Raw genomic sequence first — 24,378 nt, 5'->3', positions numbered from 1 at the left:
ATGTGGGCTCTGTTCTGAGTGAAATTAAGCCTGGAGCTGAATCTAGCCCATGGGCCAGAGATCCCTTATCCCTAACCCAACATCACCAATCTCTCTTCTAGAATTGGCTTGCAAATGAAATTGAGGTTATGGTCAGTACTGAGGAAGCCAAACGCCACCTGAATGACCTTCTTGAAGATAGGAAGATCCTGGCTCAGGATGTGGCTCAACTCAAAGCAAAAAAGGAATCTGGGGAGAATCCACCTCCTAAACTCCGGGTGAGTGCCCTTTTGGAAGGAGATACATTACCAATAACCAGACTCGGCCCTCCCCAGGAACCCTCGCAACTTTGGAAGATTACTTTCCTTTGAGCACCTCACCCTCATTCCCACTGTTCTTTACAGAGGCGCACATTCTCACTTGCTGAACTACGTGGTCAAGTTTCTGAGTCAGAGGATTCCATTACAAAGCAGATAGAAAGCCTGGAAACTGAAATGGAGCTCAGGTAATGTGACTGTCTCTAAAGCATTGTAATTTATAAAAATTTAGGCCTGGAATCAAAATAGAACCTATCAATCCAGTGATTCAAATGCTTGTTTTTCAAAGGCTTTGTGATGATAGGGAAGTGAGAAAACGTAGCAATTTTTTTTGAACCATACAGTTCACTAGACACATTAGATACATTTTCTAATTCAACCCCTCCCTGTGAAGTAGTATTATACCTTATGATGTAAGTATCATTCTTTTTTTTAAGATTTTCTTTCTTTATTTGAGAGAGAGAGAGCACGTGAGTGGGGCTTGGAAGGGAGGGGGAGAAGCAGGCTCTCCGCTTAGCGGAGACTGGTGCGGGACTCGATCCCAGGACCCAGAGATCATGACCTGAGCCAAAGGCAGCTGCTCAACTGACTGAGCCACCCAGGCATCCCCTAAGTATCATTCTTCTGACTTGAAAGTTCTAAACAGAAGTTCAGAAATCTTTTTTTTTCTAAATTTTTCTTAATTTTTATTTTTTGAGAGAGCATGCAGGGGGCCGGGGCAGTAGGAGATGGAGAGAGAGAATCCCAAGCAGACTCCCTGCTGAGCATAGCTCAATGCAGGGCTCAATCTCATGACCCTGAGATCATGACCTGAGCCAAAATCAAGGACGCCCAACTGACTGAGCTACCCAGGCACTCCAGAAGTTCAGAAATCTTAAGAAACGTGCTCAAGGTTATACAGAGCTGGGATTCAAAGCCTGGTCTGTCTAATTCCAAAACCCATGCTCTTTGTGTTGCACCACATGTTAGTATCTCTGAAATGTAGAACTGGCTAAAAACAAAACTTTAGAGAAAATCAAGAACCGATGCCAGAAGAGCACCAGTACAGAAGGAAGTGAACTTTAGGGTTCATCAGCAAAGCAGATATAATTGGAAGTAACAGTGTCCATGAGCATTAGATAAGTAAGGAAAGCACATAACCCAGTACTTGACATATCAAAAGTGCTCAGTGAACATTCTCTCTTTCTCCTTTTCTGGCTCTAAGACCAGAAATTATGGTGCTCTCATCACTATTACTGTCTTTTAAGTATCAAGGACATCTAGAAGGAATCGAACTTTCACAGAGGTTTTCTAGTGTTTAAGGATAATAGAACTATATCGCCCAGGAGACCTTAAAGATCATTTCAATTCATTTCTAGCAACATGTACTAGCTGTTTATCTTTGGCTATGTCTATAAATCACCCAACATCTGAGTTTCTGCTTTGTGCCACACTGGATGCGCCCAGTTGGGATACAGAGAAAGTAGATGGCATCACCCCAGCTTTCAAGTGGAAATAATATAATGACACAGTGGCATGTTGGAATCATTTGTTAAAATTGCAGGAATGTTGTAAACCCTTGAGAGCTTAGCACATTGATACCAGAGAAACTAGCAAAGGCTAAAAATTGGGTCTGGTTTTTTTTAAGTGCTGGTTGTGAAACTTTCACCTGCACACCACTGGGCGTAATTAAATGATTAATTAATTCACCTGTTAGGCAGGTGCCAACCAGAGAGCAATTAAACAGAGGTGAGTTTAGTCATGGCAATTTCCCTAAAGCTGATGAGACATAAACTAAATTTAAAAAAAATATATCTAAGGAACTTTAATTATCAGAGGAGATAGGAAGGGCCATGACAGTCCTGAAGTGTGCTAGCCCACCTCTTTCAAGACGCCTTCCCTAACACTTCATCCCCCACTAATCCTCCTCTCTAAACCACTTCAGAACTTACAGTAGCCAATCATATATGTGGTACAGTGGGTGTATGTTCTCTTTGTATTTATTAATTTTTTACATTTATTAGTCTTGTCAATATAAGCTTATTGAAGGAAAGGACTATAAGACCAGAGTTCTTGAGGCATGGTTTGCAACCCCTAGGGGTCTCTGAGCAATCAAAACAATTTTCATAATAATATTAAGATGTCATTTGCCATTTTTACTCCATTGACACCACGATGGTGCAAAGCAACAGTGCTCATACCATAGCTTGAATGAAGGCAGTGGATATTAGTCTGAACTAGGGGTCACTGTATACTTCACCACCACATGCTCTGAGTTGTTTTTTAAAATCAGTTTTACGGGGCGCCTGGGTGGCTCAGTGGGTTAAGCCACTGCCTTCAGCTCAGGTCATGATATCAGGGTCTTGGGATCAAGTCCTGCATCGGGCTCTCTGCTCAGCAGTGAGCCTGCTTCCCTCTCACTCTCTCTGTCTGCCTCTCTGCCTACTTGTGATCTCTGTCAAATAAATAAATAAAATCTTTTTAAAAATTTAAAAAATAAAATGAGTTTTACTTAAGAATGGCTTTGATGGGGTGCTTGGCTGGCTCAGTTGGTAGAACATGCAACTCTTGATTTCAGGGTCTTGAATTCAAGCCCCACGCTGGGCATAGCACCTACTTTAAAAAAAAAAAAAAAAGAATAGCTTTGATAAAGCAGTACAAATTATTAATTTTATTAAAAAATTTCAACCCTTGAGTTCAAATTTATTTAGTATTCTGTGTGATGGAAAAGGAAGAACACGCAGACCACTTGTGCTGTTTTGCTGAAGTCTCAGACTTGTGTAGAGGAAAAGCACTTGTGCAGTTGTTGGAGGTGTGAGCTCAATAGGCCTCTTTTCCCCATGGAACATCCGTTGTATTCAAAAGAAGCACTGATGAACTATGGGTATTCAGGCTTGAGTACTTGGCAGGCATTTTCTCAAAAGTGAACAGAGTGAGCTTGTCACTTCAAGAAAAACTACTGGCAGTGTTTGTTACCAAAGATAGAATTGAGTTTTCAAGCAAAACTTAGAATTCTGGAAAACTTTTATTTGCCCCCAAGAGCTTGACAGTTTTTCTTAACTTTTCTGAGGAGACCAGTGGTGATTACTAAGAGTAGTTTATTTATTTTTTTTTTTACATTATATAATGAAACGTGTTAACATCTGGACACTTTACAACATTCAGCATTGTCCAGATGATATGTTACAGAATCATGTGTGGGTAAATCCATTCAGATTGCAAGATAGACCAATGAATTTTAATATAAGAAAGCAAGAAAAGTTTACTTAGCAATGGTTTCAGAGTCCACGTTTCAGCTAAGTTTTTTAAAGATTTTACTTATTTACTTGACAGACAGAGATCACAAGTAGGCAGAGAGAGAGGAGGGGAAGCAGGCTCCCTGCAGAGCCTGACTCGGGGCTCAATCCCAGGACCCTAGGATCATGACCTGAGCTGAATGCAGAGGCTTCAACCCACTGAGCCACCCAGGTACCCCACATTTCGGCTAATTTTTAAGGAACTACCACTTGGTTTTTAGTGTGGTCTCAAGAATATCCAGTTATCTAAATAGGCTATTAAAATGCCCCTCCTTCAAAAATAAAATAAAATGCTCCTCCTTGCTGCAAGTACATATCCATATCACAAAAGACTGATTGCAGAGGGAGATGTGAGAATCCAGTTGTCTTCTACTAAGTCAGATACTACAGAGATTTGTAAAAATGTAAGAGTCCCACTCTTCTTGCTAAATGATTTTGTTGTTTTAAAAAATGTATTTTTCAGGGGCACCTGGGTGGCTCAGTGGGTTAAAGCCTCTGCCTTCGGCTCAGGTCACGATCCCAGAGTCCTGGGATCGAGCCCCACGTCGGGCTCTCTGCTCAGCAGGGAGCCTGCTTCTCTCTCTCTCTCTCTCTCTCTGCCTGCCTCTCTGCCTACTTGTGATCTCTGTCTGTCAAATAAATAAATAAAATCTTTTAAAAAAATGTATTTTTCATAAACTACATTGTAATGGATTATTATTTTAAGGGAATTAATGAATGTTTCATTTTTTCTCAGTTTTACTTTCAGTATTGTAAATATCTTTAGGTACAATGTATATGAACACAGTTTCTCAGAGGTCCTCAATAATTTTTAAGAGTGTAGAGGGGTCCTGAGACTCTAAGATTTGAGAACTGCTGTCTTAGATTATTTTGGTCCCCTTCTTCTTCTTTTTTTTAAAGATTTTATTTATTTATTTGAGAGACAGAGATCACAAGTGGGCAGAGAGGGAGGAGCGGAAGCAGGCTCCTTGCTGAGCAGAGAGCCCTGTGTGGGGCTCGATCCCAGGACCCTGAGACCATGACCTGGGCTAAAGGCAGAAGCTTTAACCCACCGAGCCATCTTCTTTATAGTACTTTATGTAGCAGTCCATTTCTCATGTGCTGCTATACTACCTCTCACTGCACACATTGCAAATTTGTGAAGGAAGCTGTTAATGAAACTGAAATACTGTGTAAACCCTGGTCTCAGATCAGACTTGATCAGAAAGCATGTGTAAGCTATAAGCAGGGTCAGGGTATCTCATCTTCTTAGAAATCTCTCTGTCCTGTGGCAGGCAATTCAAGATAACCTCTCACAGTCCGAGCCATAGGTCCCAATTTGGTATTTGGTTCCAGCAAAGAACATCTACCTGTTTGTCCTTTCTTAATTTTTTTTAAGATTTCAGTTTATTCATTTGAGAGAGAGAGAGAGAGAGAAAGCACAAGCAGCGGGGAGGGACAGAGGGAGAGGCAGACTCCCCACAGAGCAGGGAGCCCAACACAGGGCTCAATCCCAAGACCCCGAGATCATGACCTGAGCTGAAGGCAGCCGCTTAACTGACTGAGCCACCCAGGCACCCTACTGCTTGTACATTTGAGAAGTTTTTTTTCCTTCAGGTCTCCAACCTGACTCTTCTCCTTGCACAATTGAACCACTATATCATACTCTGAACTTAAATGGCCTCAAGACAAAGTCACATTGCAGTCAGCACACTGCAACAGAAACCCTACTAAAACAAATCTTTCCAAGTCCCACTATATGACCCATTTATTTCAACCAGTGTTTAATAAAATAAAACCACTGGATAGTCTCTCAGATTCCTTTTGCATCAGGATTTGAGATACTGTATAAAATCCTAACCAGATGACTCAGTCGTTATTTAAATGCTGTTTCACTGATACCTCCATCCATAAACCTATTGGAAGAGCCCCACAGAGCTCTCCTCCTTGGTGCTGAGGATGCAAGCAACAAGTCTCACTGTGTCTTTCCTTGAAGGAGTGCTCAGATTGCTGACCTACAGCAGAAGCTGCTGGATGCAGAAAGTGAAGACAGGCCAAAACACCGCTGGGAGAATATTGCTACCATCCTGGAAGCCAAGTGTGCCCTGAAGTATTTAATTGGAGAGGTAAGCATCACTCTTCCTACCAGCAATTAGGGGTCTGGCTGGGTAGGTTGCAATGTTAGCCAGGAATATTGTTGTAATGTCATTGCCACTTTTCATGGTAGAAGCTGCAGTGACATTAGTATTAGAGAAATAGTCTTATGGGTAAAGGCTGGTGTGAGCAAGTACAGGCCAGTCACGTAGAAAAATATATGACTTGCAAGTTGATACCTGTCATGCCTGACATACAGCAAGTACTTGCTAAATGTCTGCTATTAGTACTGGGAAAATAATCAGGATGCCAGAGTAGGCCACTGGTTAAACATAAACTATTATACTACACTACTTTTAAAACACCTATGAAACATGTATTTGAAATTTTAAGGCACAATCTAGAAGAAAGGAAACCTAATCGTCTCTTGACCTACACTCATCTTAAGGAAAGTGCATCCTCACTGAGTTTAAAATAATACTTCATCTTACATGGTCACAAGCGGAACTGAAGTCGATGGCCTCTGGTGACTGAGGCATCATCCCTTCGAGACAAGCATACAAACTCTCAACTCTGGAAGTTTTGAGCGATGTTATCCTTTATACATTTTTGGATCGGGTTAGCAGATTCGTCCTACCGAATAGGAAATCCTGATTAGTCTGGTGAACACTGGTAATCATGTTCCCCATACAGGCTAGTAGGGACTATAAAACCAGGCCAGCAGAGGATATCAAATCTAGCCCGAAGAGCCAGATCTACAGCCCCAGCTAATGTGTCTGCTAGTTCCAACAGGCAAACACAGATGTTCTGACATGGGGCATAATTGGTCATAAGGGTGTGTCCTATGGATTCCTCTACAGAAGGAAGGAAGAAAGTCTTAAAATACCAGAATTTGGACTTGTCAGCTACTATTTGTGTCCGGTTTAGTCTTGCCTGGAGACAGAGCAAGAGATCAAATGGCCTCAGTTGTGGCTCCTAGATTGCAGAGATCGATCTCAACAGAAATATGGACTCTTCTTGGCCTGGGTGGCGTTGCTCCTATTCACTGGTAGAATCCATGTGACACAGAAAAAGAAGAATGGACTCTGGACCTGGAAGAACTTTTCTCAGTCCATTTCAGGAAAGCTGACATTTTCCTGCCTAATGAATGGCGAAAGGTGGCCATTCTCCAACTAAACTGATCTTCTTTTAAACATTTTTTTTTTAAGATTTTATTTATTTGACAGACAGAGATCACAAGTAGGCAGACAGGCAGGAAGGGGGGGCGGGAAGCAGGCTCCCCGCTGAGCAGAGAGCCCGATGCAGGGCTTGATCCCAGGACCCTGGGATCATGACCTGAGCCGAAGGCAGAGGCTTTAACCCACTGAGCCACCCAGGCACCCCTAAACTGATCTTTTATCCCTTCCAGCTGGTGTCCTCCAAAATACAGGTCAGCAAGCTTGAAAGCAGCCTGAAACAGAACAAGGCCAGCTGTGCTGACATGCAGAAGATGCTGTTTGAGGAAAGAAATCATTTTGCTGAAATTGAGACAGAGTTACAGGCAGAGCTGGTCAAGGTAGAACAGCAACACCAAGAGAAGGTAAGCTCTGGCAAGCCCAGAAGCCATACTGAGAAACAGAGGGTCATGGCTTTTTGTTGTTAGTTTTGAAAAGCGGGGGGGGGGGGGGGTGGATATTAAGTTTCCTTCAAAAGCCCATGTGTCGTCTTCAAATTTTTCAAGCGAGGAACCCGAAAGAGAGAAATGACTTAATGAAATTGACATACACAGTGACTCTTAGCCTCCAACTTTAAAATCAAGATGAACCTTGTGGCTGTGCTTACGACTTCAAGCCATGAGAAGGAACAACGATAGGTACCTCTAAACCAGAGGATTCATCTGGGTCAATGCTTGGACTAAGCCAAAATTCCTTTTTCCTCTCATTCCTTTGGTCCCATTGGGCAGTGTCTTTCTTTCTCTAGGTGCTGTACCTTCTCAGTCAGCTGCAGCAAAGCCAAATGGCCGAGAAGCAGCTGGAGGAGTCAGTGAGTGAGAAGGAGCAACAGCTGCTGAGCACACTGAAGTGTCAGGTATAGTAATGGGGTGAGGGTCTCCAGAGGTGGGATCCACAGGCCTGACTGCAAAGCACATCTAGTTTACACCATTGTACTTACAGTGGATAATACAATATACTGAAAAACACATTTATAATAGTAACTGCTGTGACCTTTGGGCCCTATCTGATCAATTTAGAGGTATTTAGAATGTACCATACATAGAATAACCTCCTTTTTGGTATGGAAATGTCATTATGTACTCCACGCCAGACTTTGAGGCCTCTTGGTTCCTTGCCTCAGCCCTGAGCTCCAAAAGGTTGAGAAAGTTCAGTCATCTCATAGAATCCAAGGGGCATTCAGCTTTCTCTTTCTGGGCCTGTTCTGAGCTGAGACCTGACATGTTTGTAAAGTGCCTGGGGTCTGAATATCTCCCAGAGCCTGGGAACACCACACCCCTTAGCAGCGTGTTGGAACACTATTTTGTCCAACTTAAAATCCTTTTTTTCTGAAGCACCAGTCTCTAGGGTTTCCTTGGCACCTCCCATCAAAGACCTAACCAAACTAGTTAAAGTTGTATGCACAAATTGTGAATCTGGTTGTCTTAAGTGCCAGGAAGTTTAATCTGGGTTATTATAGTAGCAAATAAACTGCCTAGTCTATGTTTAGAAGAGTAAACAAAAGCATCTGTGGACACGAAAGAAACAAAGCTTACTGTCCATGTGGGTCTCTTAATCAGCATCCTGATGTGAATGAATAAGAGACGTAAGTCTCAAGAATAGAAGAGAATAAGGAGAGCATTTAGGGCAGAGCACATGGTTCCTGAGAGCACGGTCAGGACTGCCTGGGAGCATTGGAATAGAAGTGGCATTCAGGACACTGAGGCACTGGTGGGAATAAGGCATTTTTCTGGGTGCCCAGTCCTGCTGCTGTGCAAAAACCATCTGCTGCCAGCAACTTGGCAGCAGTGTGTTTTCATAGATGTGAGTTGTTTGGTAACCCACATGTAGTGCCGAAAATAACCCCACCTATCACTGCACTATCTGGAAATAGGATGAAGAGCTTGAGAAGATGCGAGAAGTATGCGAGCAAAATCAGCAGCTTCTCCGAGAGAATGAAATCATCAAGCAGGTAATACTGCCTCCCACCCACTTTTAATAAGCCCTGGGAGCCCCTGTTGTAATTGAGGTCAGCTCTTGGGAACAGCCCCGAGTTGGCTCCATTTTGGACGTCCCTATCGGCTTTCCAGATGATAGGGTCACGTGCATTTCAAAACGGTAGGAACACATGTTTTTTAATCTGCTCTTCTCGGAATCTAATCCTGATCTCCTAAAGTGAGAGTCCTTCAACCTGCCTTACTTTACTATAGTTTCAATTTGGCTAGCTTAGGAATCTTTATGTTTCAGCCATTAACACTCCCAGAAGCCACTGTGTGCTATACACTCTGTATTTTCTTTCCAAACAGAAACTGACCCTCCTCCAAGTAGCCAGCAGACAGAAACCTCATCTTCCTAAGGATCCCCTTCTATCTCCAGATTCTTCTTTTGAATATATCCCACCTAAGGTAAACTGCTCGGTGCTGCTAATACCTTTATGTGGCCATGATTGGGGGTGAGTGTGCTAAATGCTTCTTTTAGAAGAGGTTGAGGGATAAAAATCCCAAATCCCAGGGCACCTGGCTGGCTCAGTCGATAGAGCATGCAACTCTTGATCTCAGGGTTGTAAGTTTGAGCCCCACATTGAATGTAGAGCTTGCTTAAAAATAAAATTTTTTAAAAAATCCCCTAATTCCTGGGGCGCCTGGGTGGCTCAGTGGGTTAAGCTGCTGCCTTCGGCTCGGGTCATGATCTCGGGGTCCTGGGATCGAGTCCCGCATCGGGCTCTCTGCTCGGCAGGGAGCCTGCTTCCCTCTCTCTCTCTCTGCCTGCCTCCATCTACTTGTGATTTCTCTCTGTCAAATAAATAAATAAAATCTTAAAAAAAAAAAATCCCCGGGACGCCTGGGTGGCTCAGTTGGTTAAGCAGCTGCCTTCGGCTCGGGTCGTGATCCCAGCATTCTGGGATCGAGTCCCACATCGGGCTCCTTGCTCAGCAGGGAGCCTGCTTCTCCCTCTGCCTCTGCCTGCCATTCTGTCTGCCTGTGCTCGCTCTCTCTCCCTCTGATAAATAAATAAAATCTTTTAAAAAAAATCCCCTAATTCCAGCATCTCCATTTGCCTTAGAGTCCCAAATAAGACTGCAGTGCCAATTTGAGTAAAATAGGCATTCTCCCTCCCCAGAAGGCTGACTTTTGGCCATATAGAGGCATTATGTAACAACTGAGGAGGAGCAGGAGAAAAGAGCAGTGTTCAGCTGTCCATCCAAAGATACTTATCAGATCATGAGTCCCTTTCCTCCCTCAGATTGCTCAGCCTCTACTCCTTCAGTTGCCATCCCTTCAAAGACTCTACAAGGCCAGAGGTTACAGCCGAATTAATTCTGGCTTGGAAAGCCAAGAGGCTATATTTGAGGGAATCTCTAAACTCAGCTCTGAGAATATAGCTGGCAACAGCTATTGGGAAGATTTGATCTATGTGTGTTTTTACAATTTTATTAATTATTCCAAACCTTTTTTCTTAGCCGAAACCTTCCCGTTTTAAAGAGAAGTTCCTGGAGCACAGCATGGACATCGAGGATCTAAAATATTATTCAGAGCATTCTGTGAATGAGCCTGAGGACAGTGCTGGTGATGATGATGATGATGGGGATGATGAGGAATGGAAGCCAACAAAATTTGTTAAGGTGTCCAAGAAGAACATCCAAGGGGTAGGAGGCAGCTGTCATCTCTGTCAGGGGTTCTAGTCCTTGGTCTTCATTGCTAGTGGGAAATTTGCCAGCCCCGTGCCCTGCACCTGAGCCCTTGGGTCCTGTTCAAAGGCATTGGCTCCACTGAGGAGTCCTTGTTGGGCCAGCTCTATATAGAACCTGGAGTTAGTGGAAAAGCCTGCTCAAGTACACAAGATGGCTCTCTTCATGTTTTTAGGTTCTTACTAGGTCCAAACGGGTGGTAGTATTCTGTACCAATTCATTGAGGCTGGTTCCAAAGTGTTGGTAATAATCCTTCATGTTTTTATAGCACTTTACAGTTTATCAACCATTCTTGTATAGGTTATCTCCTTTTTTTATCACAAAAAAAATCCAGCGAGGTATTGTTTGCATTTTACAGAAGGATTTGAGTCGCAAATGGAGGAAGGGGGGAATGACCTCACTCAAGGTCATAAAACCAAGGACACTCAGGACTCGAAACCAAATATTCTGACTCTAAGTCCGGTTTGTTTCTACCATGTCATGGTCATATCAGTAAAAATTGTGAACCAGAAGCTAAGTGGGAACTTTATCTTCCTTGCCTCATAGAGTAATTTTGCTCCTTAGCCTAAGGGGCAATAAGAATTACAGAAAGGGCTAATAATAAGATCAAACACACCACATTAAGGTTAGTTAGAAACAATTTGACTTTGAGGCATGCTTTCTTTACTTCCACAATGATAGTCCTACATAATTATCAAACCTAGATGTTTTCTGGTGAAACATTAACTTCCCAGGCACTATAGTTCACTACTATCCCAACCATGCCCTGTGGCCACATTCCACTGAAGGAGGACAGTTCACAAAGGACCCTAGCCAGCTTCCTGAAAGGTTAACTTGCTTTCATTAGCTGCTTGAGCACCACATCAGGGACTGAGAAGGCCACAACACCCAAGTGAAGCAAGCCATGAGGAATAGCTAGTAGTGGTGGCATTAAGTTATTTGGAAAGTCATCGGGAATGCACATATCCCATGCTCTTAGTGGGACTAAGAGCTCATCCTCAGCCGCAGAGAGCTTATAATCTAGTGGGAAAATAAGGCAAAGAAATAGAAGCATACCAAAGAACCTCAGCATATTCATCTCAGGGAGATGGACTAAGGGATTTTTAAGAGTGACTGTAAAGCCAAACCAAATAAATACTGTTTAGGAAGATACCATAAAAGAGATGACTATTACTGCATCTTAAGACAGAAGGGGAAATTCAGTCTCGGAAGCAAGTAGGAGACCATTGTTGACACAATGAATGACATACTGCAAAGACTTAGTTGTAGAGGGACAGGGGGCTGGGACACTTAAAGAAAATGGGGCAGAACATGTCTGACGTTCATTCACTTATTCAACAAATGTTTACAGACTCTACTCTGACCCAAGTGGAGAGCAGGAGCTGAATGTAGATACAAGGGTCAGCTAAGTAATAGAAAGCAAGAGTTGAGAAGTACACACAGAAACAAATGGTAGAAGACCTAAAACCACTGGGAAGATGTGTCCAAATGTGAAGCATATATGTGTTGACTTGTGCTCGAAATAAGCTTACTGTATGTATCATGGCAAAGTTGTCCCACGTGTAAAAGGGAAATAGAGAACTCTAGTAAAAATTGCAAGCAAGTATTTGCATCAATGATAAAATCTCTTGTCTAAAACCCTGAGAGGTTATTCTTTTCTAGGCTTTTCCCCTGACTTAATAACTTGAGAAGAGACTATAACTGGGCATTAAGGGGAACAAAAGTGGCAAACCATCTAAGTTTCTCCCTTTTAGCAAACTTGAAGTATATGGATGCTACGTATTATGTAGAGCAGAGAGCTATCTGCTGTCTGATCAGACTGTTCCTAGACACATTAGCTGTAGACATTAATGCTTTGCAAGAAGGCCATCCTATCTGTTGTTCCAACCCAGCTGAAATGGCGGGGCGTTATCACTAGATGACTTTAAAGGAGGCTGCGGTAGTCACCAGACTAATGACTCGGCTAGAGCTAATGCTGAAAAAGTGGGCTTCCTCACTCAACCATGTTTCCTCTGTGTACTAAGGAGATGCTAAGAGACAAGCCATGTGCTGTAGTAAAAGTAATAGCTTCGATGCCAGGTAGGCATGGGTTCTAGTCTTGATTCGCCACTGACTAGTCAGATGACCTGATACAGGTCACTTAATCTCCCTAGGCTCCTAATTCCTTATCTGTGTGATGAAGGGATTAGATTAGAATCAATGATGTGTAAGGTCTCTTCTAGCACTAATATCCTGAGTCAAAGTAACAGTCAAAGTTGTATAAATATGTGTTTTTTAACTAAGGAGTTTTAATAATACTATTTTTATATGGTATTTTATGGTGTCTGAATAGTTAAAAGAAGGAATATATGCAAAAGCACTTTGTGAAGAGTAAGATATGCAGGGATTGTCACTAAAACGCTGTATTTTACAAATATTCTCATTTGTCCCCTTTGGCAGAAAAGAGGGAGCAGGAATTCTTCTCTCTTCCTTAGTGATGAAAGAGAGATGAACTTGAATGAAGTGACTTGTCCAAGGTCATACCAAGTATTAAATATAGGACCAGAGCCTGAGTCTCCTGTCATAGCCTGGTTTTTTTGTTGTTTTTTTTTTCTTTTATTGGTGCAAAAAGGTGATTTTATTAAAGAATGGGGACAGGACCTGTGGGTAGAAAGAGCTACACTAGGGTCATGAGGAGTGGTGCATTATATACTTTCAAGTTAGGAGGGGGTTAGGGATAGCGTAAGTCTCTAAGGAATTTTGGAATTAAGGTTTCCAGGATTTTGAGGGGTCTAGCTACTGTGGGGAAAAGGTCATTTATTACTGTCTAATAAAACCACAGTCATGAGACCCTTCAGATGTATATGGGTGGACCATGGGCTTGGGGGATGATTGCCAATATGTATCTTGGGGGGGTTTAAAGATAAAGGAAATTTCTAGGGACGCCTGGGTGGCTCAGTTGGTTAAGCAGCTGCCTTCGGCTCAGGTCATGATCCCAGCATCCTGGGATCGAGTCCCGCATCGGGCTCCTTGCTCGGCGGGGAGCCTGCTTCTCCCTCTGCCTCTGCCTGCCATTCTGTCTGTCTGTGCTCGCTCTCTCCCCATCTCTCTCTCTCTGATAAATAAATAAATAAAGAATTGTCAAAAAAAAAAGATAAAGGAAATTTCTAAAGGAATTTTTATATATTAAAGTAGACTTACAGGATCAGAGGGTGGGGGTCAGGCTAGGATTGCCTTTTGCCCTTAGCAAAGTGTCAACATCAAGGCAGTTTAGTCCCTAGAGGAATGTCACTCTGCCTGTTTTGAGTACTTGTCAGTGAGCTGTAGGTGGTAAGGAAATTTAATAATTTTTCTTCTGCCTTTGTTTCCCACATTATTCCCCCCCAAACAGTTTTGACCCTTAAATCTTAAGGTTGTTGAGGGTGGAAGGTCTCATCTTCTGTAACTTCTTCCTGCTGAATAGGGGTATAGAGATGCCCCTACCTATGGGTCAACATTGGTCAGTTGGAGCTTATATGGATCTAGGAGTTATGAAAGGTAGAGGCAGCTGAATCCAAGGGAGGCTGCATGTGTGGATCTTCTGAAGTCTTAGTCTAGTTTTTTTTTTTTAAGATTTTTTTTTAATTTATTTATTTGACAGACAGAGATCACAAGTAGGCAGAGAGACAGGCGGAGGGGGGGGGGAGCAGGCTCCCCGCGGAGCAGAGAGCCCGATGCAGGGCTCGATCCCAGGACCCCGAGATCATGACCCAAGCTGAAGGCAGAGGCTTAACCCACTGAGCCACCCAGGCACCCCTTAGTCTAATATTCTTTATGTTTAAGTTTTTACCAGATCTTATTCTGGACACAGTGTAATTCTGAAATCAGTGCTAAAAGAATTATAGACTCAAAAGCAATAGTTCTCAACCCCGACTGCATATTAGAACCTCCAAGGGAGCTTTTCAACATAGGGAGCCTGGGACCCCACCCCCAGATGTTCTGATTTAATTGGTCTGAGGTGGGATCTGGCCTTTTCGAAAAGCTCCCCAGAGATTTCTTATGTGTAGCCAGGGTTGAAAACCACTGGCTTAAAGGAACCCCAGAGATCTTTCAGCTCTACTTCCCACTCTATATAAAGAGTCCCTCTATTATAGTGGTTCTCAGCTGTGGTGTTGGGCCATGCTGGTGGGTTGCCAGCTGTTGTGACACACGTACATGTACACACATACATACACACACACACACCATGTACCACATAAATATATATTTGAGGTCGTGCCTGTGGCAAGGTCATGGGTCTGGGGTCTTCTGATCTGGGTCCTGGGGGTGTGAAAGAGAACAAGATGAAGTTATAGCTAGTGAAATGGCATTCATGTGATGAATACATCTGTCATGTGTGTCATGACTGTTCCATAATACCACTACCATGTGTTTATCTCGCCTCTGCCTGCTTGAAAACTTCTAGTGCTGGTAAGTTCACAGTCTCGTAAGGCAGTCCATTGTAGTCCACTAACTGTTAGGAGGTTGTCCCTTGTTGAGCTAAAATCATCCCAATGGAGGATGACTATGGAGAAGTCTAATTGTTCTTCCTTATGACAGCCCTTCAGATACCACTCTCATTCTATTACCCCTTTAGATAAAATAGAGACACATTGACAGGATAGAATGTTGTGGAGGCATCTAGATGAATCTGTGAATGTCAGAGGACCATACCCAGGCTATAGCAGTCAATGGATAAGGTCATCTTGGTAAGGTGTCCTAGGACATGTCATAGAACTCTGTCTTTTGTCCTGTATTACTCAAAGAAGCAAGATTTCTTTATTATAATGCCCAGTATTGGCAAGGGTGACTAATGTGGACATTCCTGTCTATTACTATTAGGTATGTGAATTGGTGTACTTCTAGAAGGCAACTTGAAAATATGTATCAAAAATTTGGGGTGCCTGTCTAGCTCATTCAGTAGATCGTGTGACTCTTGATCTCATGGTTGTAAGTTCAAGCCCCACGTTGAGTATAGAGATTACTTAAAAATAAAAATCTTTTTTTTTTAAAAAGAATGTATCAAATGTCTTAAAAATGTTCCTGTCCTTTGGCTCAATAAGGATAAGCATAGGAGTTTATACTAAGGAGATAGTCAGTCATGCATAAAAAGATGTACTCATTCAACAGATCTTTTGTGAGCACCAAGCTATATACCAAGCACTATTTCTAGTTGCTGAGGATATAACAAACATGACAGGTAAGATCCTTGGCCTTATGAAACCAAACACATTCTTGTGGAGAGATACAACACAATGACCAGAAAAACAAATTAAATAACTTTATTTTTTAAGATTTTATTTATTTATTTGACAAAAAGAGCAAGAAAGCACAAGCAGGGGGAGCAGCAGAGAGAGAGGGAGAACCACTCTTCTAGATGAACAGGGAACCCAATGCTGGGCTCAATTCCAGAACACTGGGATCATAACCTGAGCTGAAAGCAGATGCCTAACCGACTGAGCCACCCAGTTGCCCCCAAATTAAAATAATTTTTAGATGATGGTAAGAGATAAACAGAAAAGATAGTGACTTCATAGAGAATTCTGGGGTAGGAAAAGAGTTCTTTAAAAGAGTGCTTAGGGGGCGCCTGGGGGGCTCAGTGGGTTAAAACCTCTGCCTTCTGCTCAGGTCATGATCCCAGGGTTCTGGGATCAAGCCCGCATCAGGCTCTCTGCTTATCAGGGAGCCTGCATCCTTCTCTCTCTCTCTCTCTCTCTCTCTCTCTCTCTCTCTCTCTGCCTGCCTCTCTGCCTACTTGTGATCTCTGTCAAAAAAAAAAGAGTCCTTGGGATGAGGCCTCTCCGACAATGAGATACTTAGGCAGAGATCTCAGCAAAGTAAAGGAGCAAGTCAGGGAAAGAACTAGAGGGAAAACATTTCAGGAAAAGGAAACAGCAAATGCAAAGACCTGAGGCAAGAGTGGGTTTGGTTTATCAAGGAACAGCTGAAAAGGCCAAGGTAGCTGGAGAGTATTGAAAAATGGAAGAGAGTAGCCAAGGTCAAGCCAGAGGGATAGTTAATGGCCAGATCTTGGAGAGCCTTGTTGATGGCGGGAACATATAGATTCTGTTTACGTAGCAAGAATCTATGGTAATATGATTGATAATAGGAAGCAGTTTCTTTGGAAACATTCGTAATATCTAACATTAGGGGCCTGGTTAAATAAATTACCATTTCTACATGATGAAACACTATATACAGCTATTAAACATTTAAAATCATGATTTCGATTTTCAGATTTTTAAAGTGATATGTATTAATCTCAAAATCAGGAAAAAAAATACTATAATGGTTTCTTTCACCTTCACAACTAACAGAACAATGACCGTTGTTCTATGAGAGAGACATAAGGGTTTGTATTTAACTGTAAACTCAGTATGGATTCACAAAGATATGACAAAGGATAAAAAGCTACTGTGATTTTTAGGCTTCACGAACACTGGGGCGTTGTGTTGTGTCAGCCTACCTCACAATGGCCAGCCACACCAACATTAGAAAGTGGAGCTCATTTCTGGATGTCACAATCAAGGATAAACTTTGACAAATTGGTTTATGGCCAAGGTGGTGAGGATTCTAAGAAACCATGTCATGTGTTAGATCGTTGAGGAAGGTAGGTATATTTAGCTTTGAGAGGTTCTGGACAGAGGGGGACTGGGTAGTGGAAATTGTGCTCCGGGTTTGAACAAGAATGCTGTGTAAGTGTGGTTAAACTAATTCCTTACCATTCCAGACAGCAGAACGGGGTCCTGTGGTCAGAAGTTTTACAGAAACTATCCTCATCTCAGGATAAAGAGAGCCTCAGATAATTAGGCCGGGGACATTAGAGAGGGGCTTCATACATCAAATCAGGCTCCAGATAGTCACTGAGGTCTCTTCTGACTCTAATCCATCATTCTGTGAACTCTGCCACTTGTGTTTGTTCCAAGCCAAACTAACCCCTGCTTCTTCCACCATTTCTCATGTAATATCACTTCCTTTAACGCTGGTCACCTGCCTCTTTTTTTGTTTAATGGCCTCTTTATTAAACACCTACACATCTTAAACTCCCAAATGTGTGCACCAGGAAACATATTTACAGATTAAGTGGGTTTAATACATGGAAAGCACTTATAACAGTGCCATAGTAAGATACCACTTATATAAAGTTTCAGAACATGTAAGATCATTCCTTCTATTTTTAAACAAACTCATATGTAGTGAATGAATGAATGAATGAATGAATGAATGAATATAAATTTTTAAGAGACCTGCATGGGAATAATAAACACCTAATTCAAGAGACTTTGCCCCTGGGAGAGAGGGAGGTGAATGAGATCGGGAAAAGGTAGGTAGGAGGCTTCGGTTATATCTGTATTTTAGTTATTAAGGGAAGAGTGAGAACATGAGTGGGTTTTGTTGCTTGTGGTCTGTGCTTTTATATACCCGAACAAAAGTATGATACTCTAAAATACGGTATGTTCTATCTAGTGCGGTCAGACTGACCCAGAGTCTAGTCAAGCAGTTGCTCCCCATGATTTCCAAACAAGGGAATTGCATTATGTCAGTATACCTCACAGTGGCCACACCAGCATTAGAAAGCAATGCTCATTTCTGGATGTCACAATTATGGATGAACTTGGACAATTTCTGCCTGACTGATTTGCTTGTTGACAGCCATTTCACACTGCTGACTCATGGAACTTGCTAACACCTCATATCCTTAGGCCCTTTTTGCACCAATTACTTTTATGCCAGCTCGCCCCCCATATTATATTTATACGGCTGATGCAGGGAGAACCCAGATGCCAGACTTCTGTTTATCCTCGTTATAACTTCTCCTTCGACAGGCAGCCCAGAATTTCAGCCTGTCAAAATATTTTTGAATTGTGATTCTGTTATCTTACTTATGAATCATCTTTCCCGTTTTGTGCCGTTGTTACAGTCGATAAACAGAACTACCTTATGGACCATGAGAATCAAATGAGATTTGGCATTTATATATATGAAAGGACTCTGAAAACTGTAAAGTGCTATACAAATATAAATGATTTTATTTCATATCCTCCGTGATTTATTAAAATGTTGAATAATTAAACTAAACTGCTGAGGACATAGCCCCAGCTGACGCTGAACAAAATGCAGAAATGAAAGTTGGGTGAAGGTACCACTGGGTAGAGCTGAAGATAACGAGCCAGTAAACTCAGCCCTTAAACACACATATCCCTACCACCCTCCAACTTGCAATTCGTCGCTTTGACTGCAAAATCATCATGAGAGACTTTGCCAATTACCCTGCATTATTCTGGCATCCCTCCAATCAGTCTTTCAAGTATATAATCCAAACCAGAAAACGGATTTGTCTAGCATGATGTGTGGTTAGGCAACCTCTTATTATTCTGGGGAATCACTATTTCCCTAAAGAAGAGGGACAGAGGAGAAAGAAGTTTGGTCAAGTTTCCGTTTCCATTTTCCACTTTCCATATCTTCTAAAGAGGCTTGCAAATGAAGGGGAAGCACGTTACATTGGTCTTCTAGGCCTTGCAGTGACCTATGTTTCTCCAAACCTGGTTTTGCAGTGTTCCTGCAAGGGCTGGTGTGGGAATAAGCAGTGTGGGTGCAGGAGGCAGAAGTCAGACTGTGGCGTGGACTGCAGCTGTGACCCCACAAAGTGTAGGAACCGCCAGCAAGACAAGGTAGGACCAGCTCTGTTGGCCCTCACCATCCCTTTGGGCCTCCCACCAGTTCCCACCACCCTGAAGCCACAGCTCTCCCTACCATTCTTATGCCTTCTGTGATCGGAGACATTTCCCTTCTCAGTCCTTCTTCCTCTCTGCTAGCATTGTCAACATAGCCCCTTCAGAAACCACAGCCCTTCGCAGGAGACTGCCAGATATGCAGCTCCCCATGCCCAACCTGGCTGTGAAGTTTGGGTACAATTTCTGAGGCGGGAACAAAGAACAGGAAAGCAGGCAACTACAGGCACATAGACACGCAGGACCAAACTAGTCCAGAGGCTTAGCTGGAACTCTAAGGGCCACGTGGCAGCTTCCAGGGAGGAACTTAATCCCTCTGACATCTTGAAACATTAGTTGTTTAGACCTTGTCCATGGGAACCAACTACTCCATGCCTCTAGGAAAAGACCCACAGGAGCTTGGTCTTTCAAATAGTCACTGTTGTGGCCCAAGTTAATTGTAGCTGTCCTCCTTACATTGCTCCCAGAAAGAGCAAACTCGGGGAAATAAAGATGACCTTACACCTACCTGTGCCCATGGCAGAAGCTTGTTCCCTCAGCTCTCTAGGTGATCTACAATAACTCCAGCAAGCTTAGTATAATGATACTTCATCATGCATTTCTTGAACATCTGCATGTGAACAGTTCTGCCCTGGGGCTTCTATTAAAATGACTTCCGCAGCAGACAGTCATTAGACGACTAATGTGACAAGTTGGGGGTCAGGCTGAGAATCATAGAAGTAGTAGGAGCTGTAAAGTTTCTCTGTCCCCGTGGTTCTTCCAGTTTGGGGTCTGGAGTCCTATGGTGGCCCCATGGACTTGCTTCCTGAACAGAGGACCGTGGCCTGTCTCAGTTCGACCCCATGTCGATCAGAACAACTCTTTACTTGTTTTTTCTATACTGGGCTTCCTCTGAGGATGTCAGTTGTCAAAGCACTGATCTAGTCCCACGCTCCCATTATATGGGGAAGGAAAGTGAGACCCAGAGATAAGCTTAAGTGACTCACCTAATATTACCCAGCTGGTCTTGACAGCTAAGATTAGACCTCGGGCTTCCTGACTCTCAAGCCTGTTCTGTTGCCATGACAACAGGCTATAATTCTAATCCAAGCTCTACCTAAGAGTCGCCCTGTTACCCAAGTAACTTTTCGCTCATGGCGTTTGTTCCCTCCTCTGAAAGGAAGACTAATACAGAAAACACCCTGTGGACATGCTAAAAAGGGTAGTGCAGATTACAGAGGATAGAAGATGAATCAAGAAATGACCAAAGCTTGGCTTTGTTTTAAACACTGCTCATGATGTCCACTCTCCTACTCCCCTACCTTGTCCTTTGCTTTCAGAAGCTGCCTTTAAGCTTTACAATGGTGAGAAACCGCAGGCAGGGTCTCCCTAAGAGCTGCTTCAACTGGGATGCCTGAGTGGCTCAGTCATTAAAAAGCTGCCCTCGCCTCGGGTCATGATCCCAGGGGCCTAGGTTAGAGCCCCAGTGGGGCTCCCTGCTCAGCGGGAAGCCTGCTTCTCCCTCTCCCACTCCCCCTGCTTGTATTCCCTCTCTCGCTGTGTCTCTCTCTGTCAAATAAATAAATAAAATCTTTAAAAAAAAAAAAAAGACTTGGGCACCTGGGTGGCTCAGTGGGTTAAGCCGCTGCCTTCTGCTCAGGTCATGATCTCAGGGTCCTGGGATCGAGTCCTGCATTGGGCTCTCTGCTCAGCAGGGAGCCTGCTTCCTCTCTCTCTCTCTGCCTGCCTCTATGCCTACTTGTGATCTCTCTCTCTCTCTCTGTCAAATAAATAAATAAATAATCTTAAAAAAAAAAGACTTGCTTCGACTGACCGATGAGGCCTTCAGAGCTGGTACCTCACTGGTTAGAGGAGAGCAGACTGATTTTGGAACTCTGGTAGCCAAACTTCTAATATGCCTGTCTGGTTCTCAGGATGGCCTGGGCACTGTTGAGCGGACCCAGGATTCCGAAGGCTCTTTCAAATTGGAGGATCCCACAGAGGTTACCCCAGGATTGAGCTTCTTTAACCCTGTCTGTGCCACTCCCAACAGCAAGGTAGGTGGGCCAAAGGCCGGCATTTCCAGCTGTCTTAGGTCATCTCTGCATTGGCTGTGACAGTGCAGTGGGAGGAAAAGGGGGAGAGGTATAATCAGCTTGCTGGGAGGTGGGAAACGGGCATAGGCCAGAGTCTTTTTTTTTTTTTCAAGAGACCAATCTTGGGGGACACTGCCTACTACAGTGTGCTGAGCATTTATAGCAGTGCGGCTGGGCAGAGCTTCTGCCCCGACCCAAGATCTCTTCAGACCTGTCTCTGCCCTTCCTAGATCCTGAAAGAGATGTGTGACGTGGAGCAGGTGCTGTTGAAGAGGACAGCCCCAGCTGCCTCCAACTCTGGCCTCCCAGAACTGAAACACGTAGCAACAGAATTCCAAGAAAATAAAGCTCCAGGGAAGAAAAAGAAGCGAGCTCTGGCCAGCAATACCAGCTTCTTCTCTGGCTGCTCCCCTATCGAAGAAGAAGCCCACTGAAGTCGGACTTGTCCTCTCGCGGCCCCTATCTGTCTTGGGAGATGCTTTCAGGTTGCAGCCAGAAGGAGTTTCTTTAATGACTCCTCTGGATTTCAGGGTTCTTGCTGTTGCAAAAAAAATAATAATAAAAAAAAAAATAAGGTGGGGGGACAGCATTTTACCACATGGGAGAGGAAATCTTTGTTGGTTTCTGGCCCTTATTCTCCAGCCCCCTAGCCCCAGACTACTACTCTGTCTTCTCCAGAAAGGTGCCGAGCCACCTGCTGAAGAAAGAACCAACTGACCTTCTTGATGACTCATCAGGAGCCAATCCTCAGTACAATCTAGCTCTTTCTTTGTTGTGAGCAGGTAAGGCTATGCCCCCACCTCCCCGATGGGGACAAGGCCGAAACTGTCTTACCTCTAGGTTGTCTCAGCTTCATGGCAAAGCCTGGCCAAGGTTGGAGGCCTGGCCCCAATCCATCTCCCATCAGGAATGGGGGTGATTGTGGGATATTTCCTGCCCTGACCGTCTCTGGATTGGGTTTTAAACAGTGCCCTCAGTTGTCTTCCATACTGCTGAGGTCAATGAAATCTTTTAAAGTGTTAATACTAAGTAAATAAATAAATCTTAGTCTAGCTACTGTTTGGAAAGACCCTCTGTGCCAGACGCAGAAAGAATCGCCTGTGTTCCTCGGCCTCTGGGAAGGCCCTCGAGGAGAATGAGGGCAAGCACCCAACCCAGGTCTCGCTCACAGTGAAGCTTCTTGTGTGACTCCGGGGTGGTATTGGGAGCTGTTCTGAATGTACCGCATCCCGGTTTCTTGGCACAGCCTGGCCGTGGGACCACACTGTTGCCCAGTCCCAGGACAGCACAGTCCTGGCTGCCTGCTGTCTCCTTGAAAGGGGAGGGGGATGTTGTTTACTCCTTACTATGCATCAGGGTCCCCCAGCTCTGCTTAAAGCTAAAATGAGGCCAGCCCTGGCCTGCCAAACCGACTACTGACTGGCCTCGAAGCCTTCGGAGGAGTTCATGAGCCCTAGGTTAACTATCCCTGCGTTCTGATCCCAGTCCCCCCACCCAAACGAAGGCTCCCAGAGCACACCCCCCCAGCCCAGCACTGGGCCCACGGAATCCAGGACTCCTCTAGAATCCACCAAACCCCAAAAGAAGGAAACTGAAGGACAACCTATCTAAAATGGAGCTCGCAGGGGGCCTAGGTGGCCAGGCCCCCCTCTCTGGCCTCCGGCCAGCAAGCTGCCCTGCTTCTCTTTGCATTTTAATGACAAGGGAGCAAGGGAGCCTCTTGCCATTGCCAACTAGAGCCCCCGGATACAATGGGAAGGCAGAGGGAGGGCCCGCCGCCCCCCCCCCCCCCCCCCCCCCCCCGCTCTTGGCAGAAGAGAGCCAGTCTTCCTTCTCACTGTTCCAAATTCAGTACATGTCGGGGGAGGGGAAAGCGAGTTTTTTCCCAAAGAAGATGTTTTTTCCCACCAACGCTGTGCAAGCCTCCCAGGCTTTGAGCCACTGCATCAGCCAAAGAGTAGAGAGGGAAGGTCAGTCAAGCCAGCAACCATCCCCCAGCCCTCATCCCACCCAGAGAGAGCCCTGTGCTTTAGCAGTGAACTGAATGTAGCATACTAGCCAGCCTTCTCCTGCCAATGGTATGTATAGTAACAGCATCTTTTGCATGTGTTCATCTTCCAAAAAGCTTGTGACCCTAACACTACACTCTTCAGATGATTCCTAGAAAGAGACTCTAAATACCCTGGGGACAAGACAGCAAGAATGACACAAGGCTCCCTACATCCTGGATGAGCATATCCTGTCTGGGGTGATGGGAAGGGGAGGGCTACTACTGTCACCTAGGATTCACAAGGCCCATGAGGACCCCAGGTCCAGAAACAGGGTAACTTGTTACCCAGAGTTCAGGAAGTAGCTTGCAACCCAGTATAGGGTTTTCCATGCACCTTATAGAAGTGGAAGTAGCGGGACGCCTGGGTGGCTCAGTTGGTTAAGCAGCTGCCTTCGGCTCAGGTCATGATCCCAATGTCCTGGGATCGAGTCCCACATCGGGCTACTTGCTCCGCAGGGAGCCTGCTTCTCCCTCTGACTCTGCCTTCCACTCTGTCTGCCTGTGCTCGCTCTCACTCTCTCTCTCTCTTACAAATAAATAAATAAAATCTTTAAAAAAAAAAAAAAAAAAGAAGTGGAAGTAGGATCCCAGGAGGGAAAAGAGGCTAATGAATCCAGGCCATCCTCCCAGGGAGCTTGAGGGAAATGCTAGACTCCCTCTCTCCCTTTCTCTCTCTCTCTCACACACACCCCTTCTTCCCAGGGGGTTGGCTGGGCCCCTTCTCCTCACTGCCAAGTCGCAGAGTTGTGTGGTCACCTCCCCCCAGCTTCCCGCCTGCCAGTGCCCTGAGCCCTCGCCTCCCTGAGCCCTGGGACAAAGCCCCGGCAGTGACTGAGAGGGGAACAGGAGGAGGGACAAGAGGGATGGGGAGGGCCGCACAAAGGAAAAGGAATTCCTCACGCCAAACCCCTCGACCGGCAGGCAGCGAGTAAAGAAGCAGATCTGCTCCACCCCCCTCGCACCCCCCCCCCCAACACTGGCCATAGAGCGGCTCTCAAGCCC

The 24,378-nt window shown here is 44.4% G+C and overlaps 1 protein-coding gene across 4 annotated transcripts in view; it reads left to right on the top strand.

Annotated features, from left to right (window-relative positions):
* KIF4A (kinesin family member 4A) overlaps positions 1-22,378 on the top strand; it is a 121,001-nt gene extending 98,623 nt beyond the window's left edge. For all 4 annotated transcript variants that reach the window (XM_045072763.1, XM_045072760.1, XM_045072761.1 and 1 more), the window contains 11 exons: positions 102-257; positions 384-484; positions 5,547-5,676; positions 7,053-7,223; positions 7,604-7,711; positions 8,729-8,806; positions 9,141-9,239; positions 10,295-10,480; positions 19,075-19,191; positions 21,165-21,287; positions 21,557-22,378. In XM_045072763.1, the coding sequence (XP_044928698.1) occupies positions 102-257; positions 384-484; positions 5,547-5,676; positions 7,053-7,223; positions 7,604-7,711; positions 8,729-8,806; positions 9,141-9,239; positions 10,295-10,480; positions 19,075-19,191; positions 21,165-21,287; positions 21,557-21,760 (1,473 nt within the window). In that variant the 3' untranslated portion in view covers positions 21,761-22,378. The remainder of the gene's footprint in view (positions 1-101; positions 258-383; positions 485-5,546; positions 5,677-7,052; positions 7,224-7,603; positions 7,712-8,728; positions 8,807-9,140; positions 9,240-10,294; positions 10,481-19,074; positions 19,192-21,164; positions 21,288-21,556) is intronic.
* Positions 22,379-24,378: the final 2,000 nt, after the last annotated feature.

The sequence above is a fragment of the Mustela putorius genome, unplaced genomic scaffold (genome assembly GCF_011764305.1).
Source record: "Mustela putorius furo isolate JIRA1106 unplaced genomic scaffold, ASM1176430v1.1 tig00004053_pilon_pilon_pilon, whole genome shotgun sequence".
Taxonomy (NCBI): domain Eukaryota; kingdom Metazoa; phylum Chordata; class Mammalia; order Carnivora; family Mustelidae; genus Mustela; species Mustela putorius.
The sequence above is the reverse complement of the archived record's forward strand: the minus strand, read 5'-3'. Positions and strand labels throughout refer to the sequence as shown.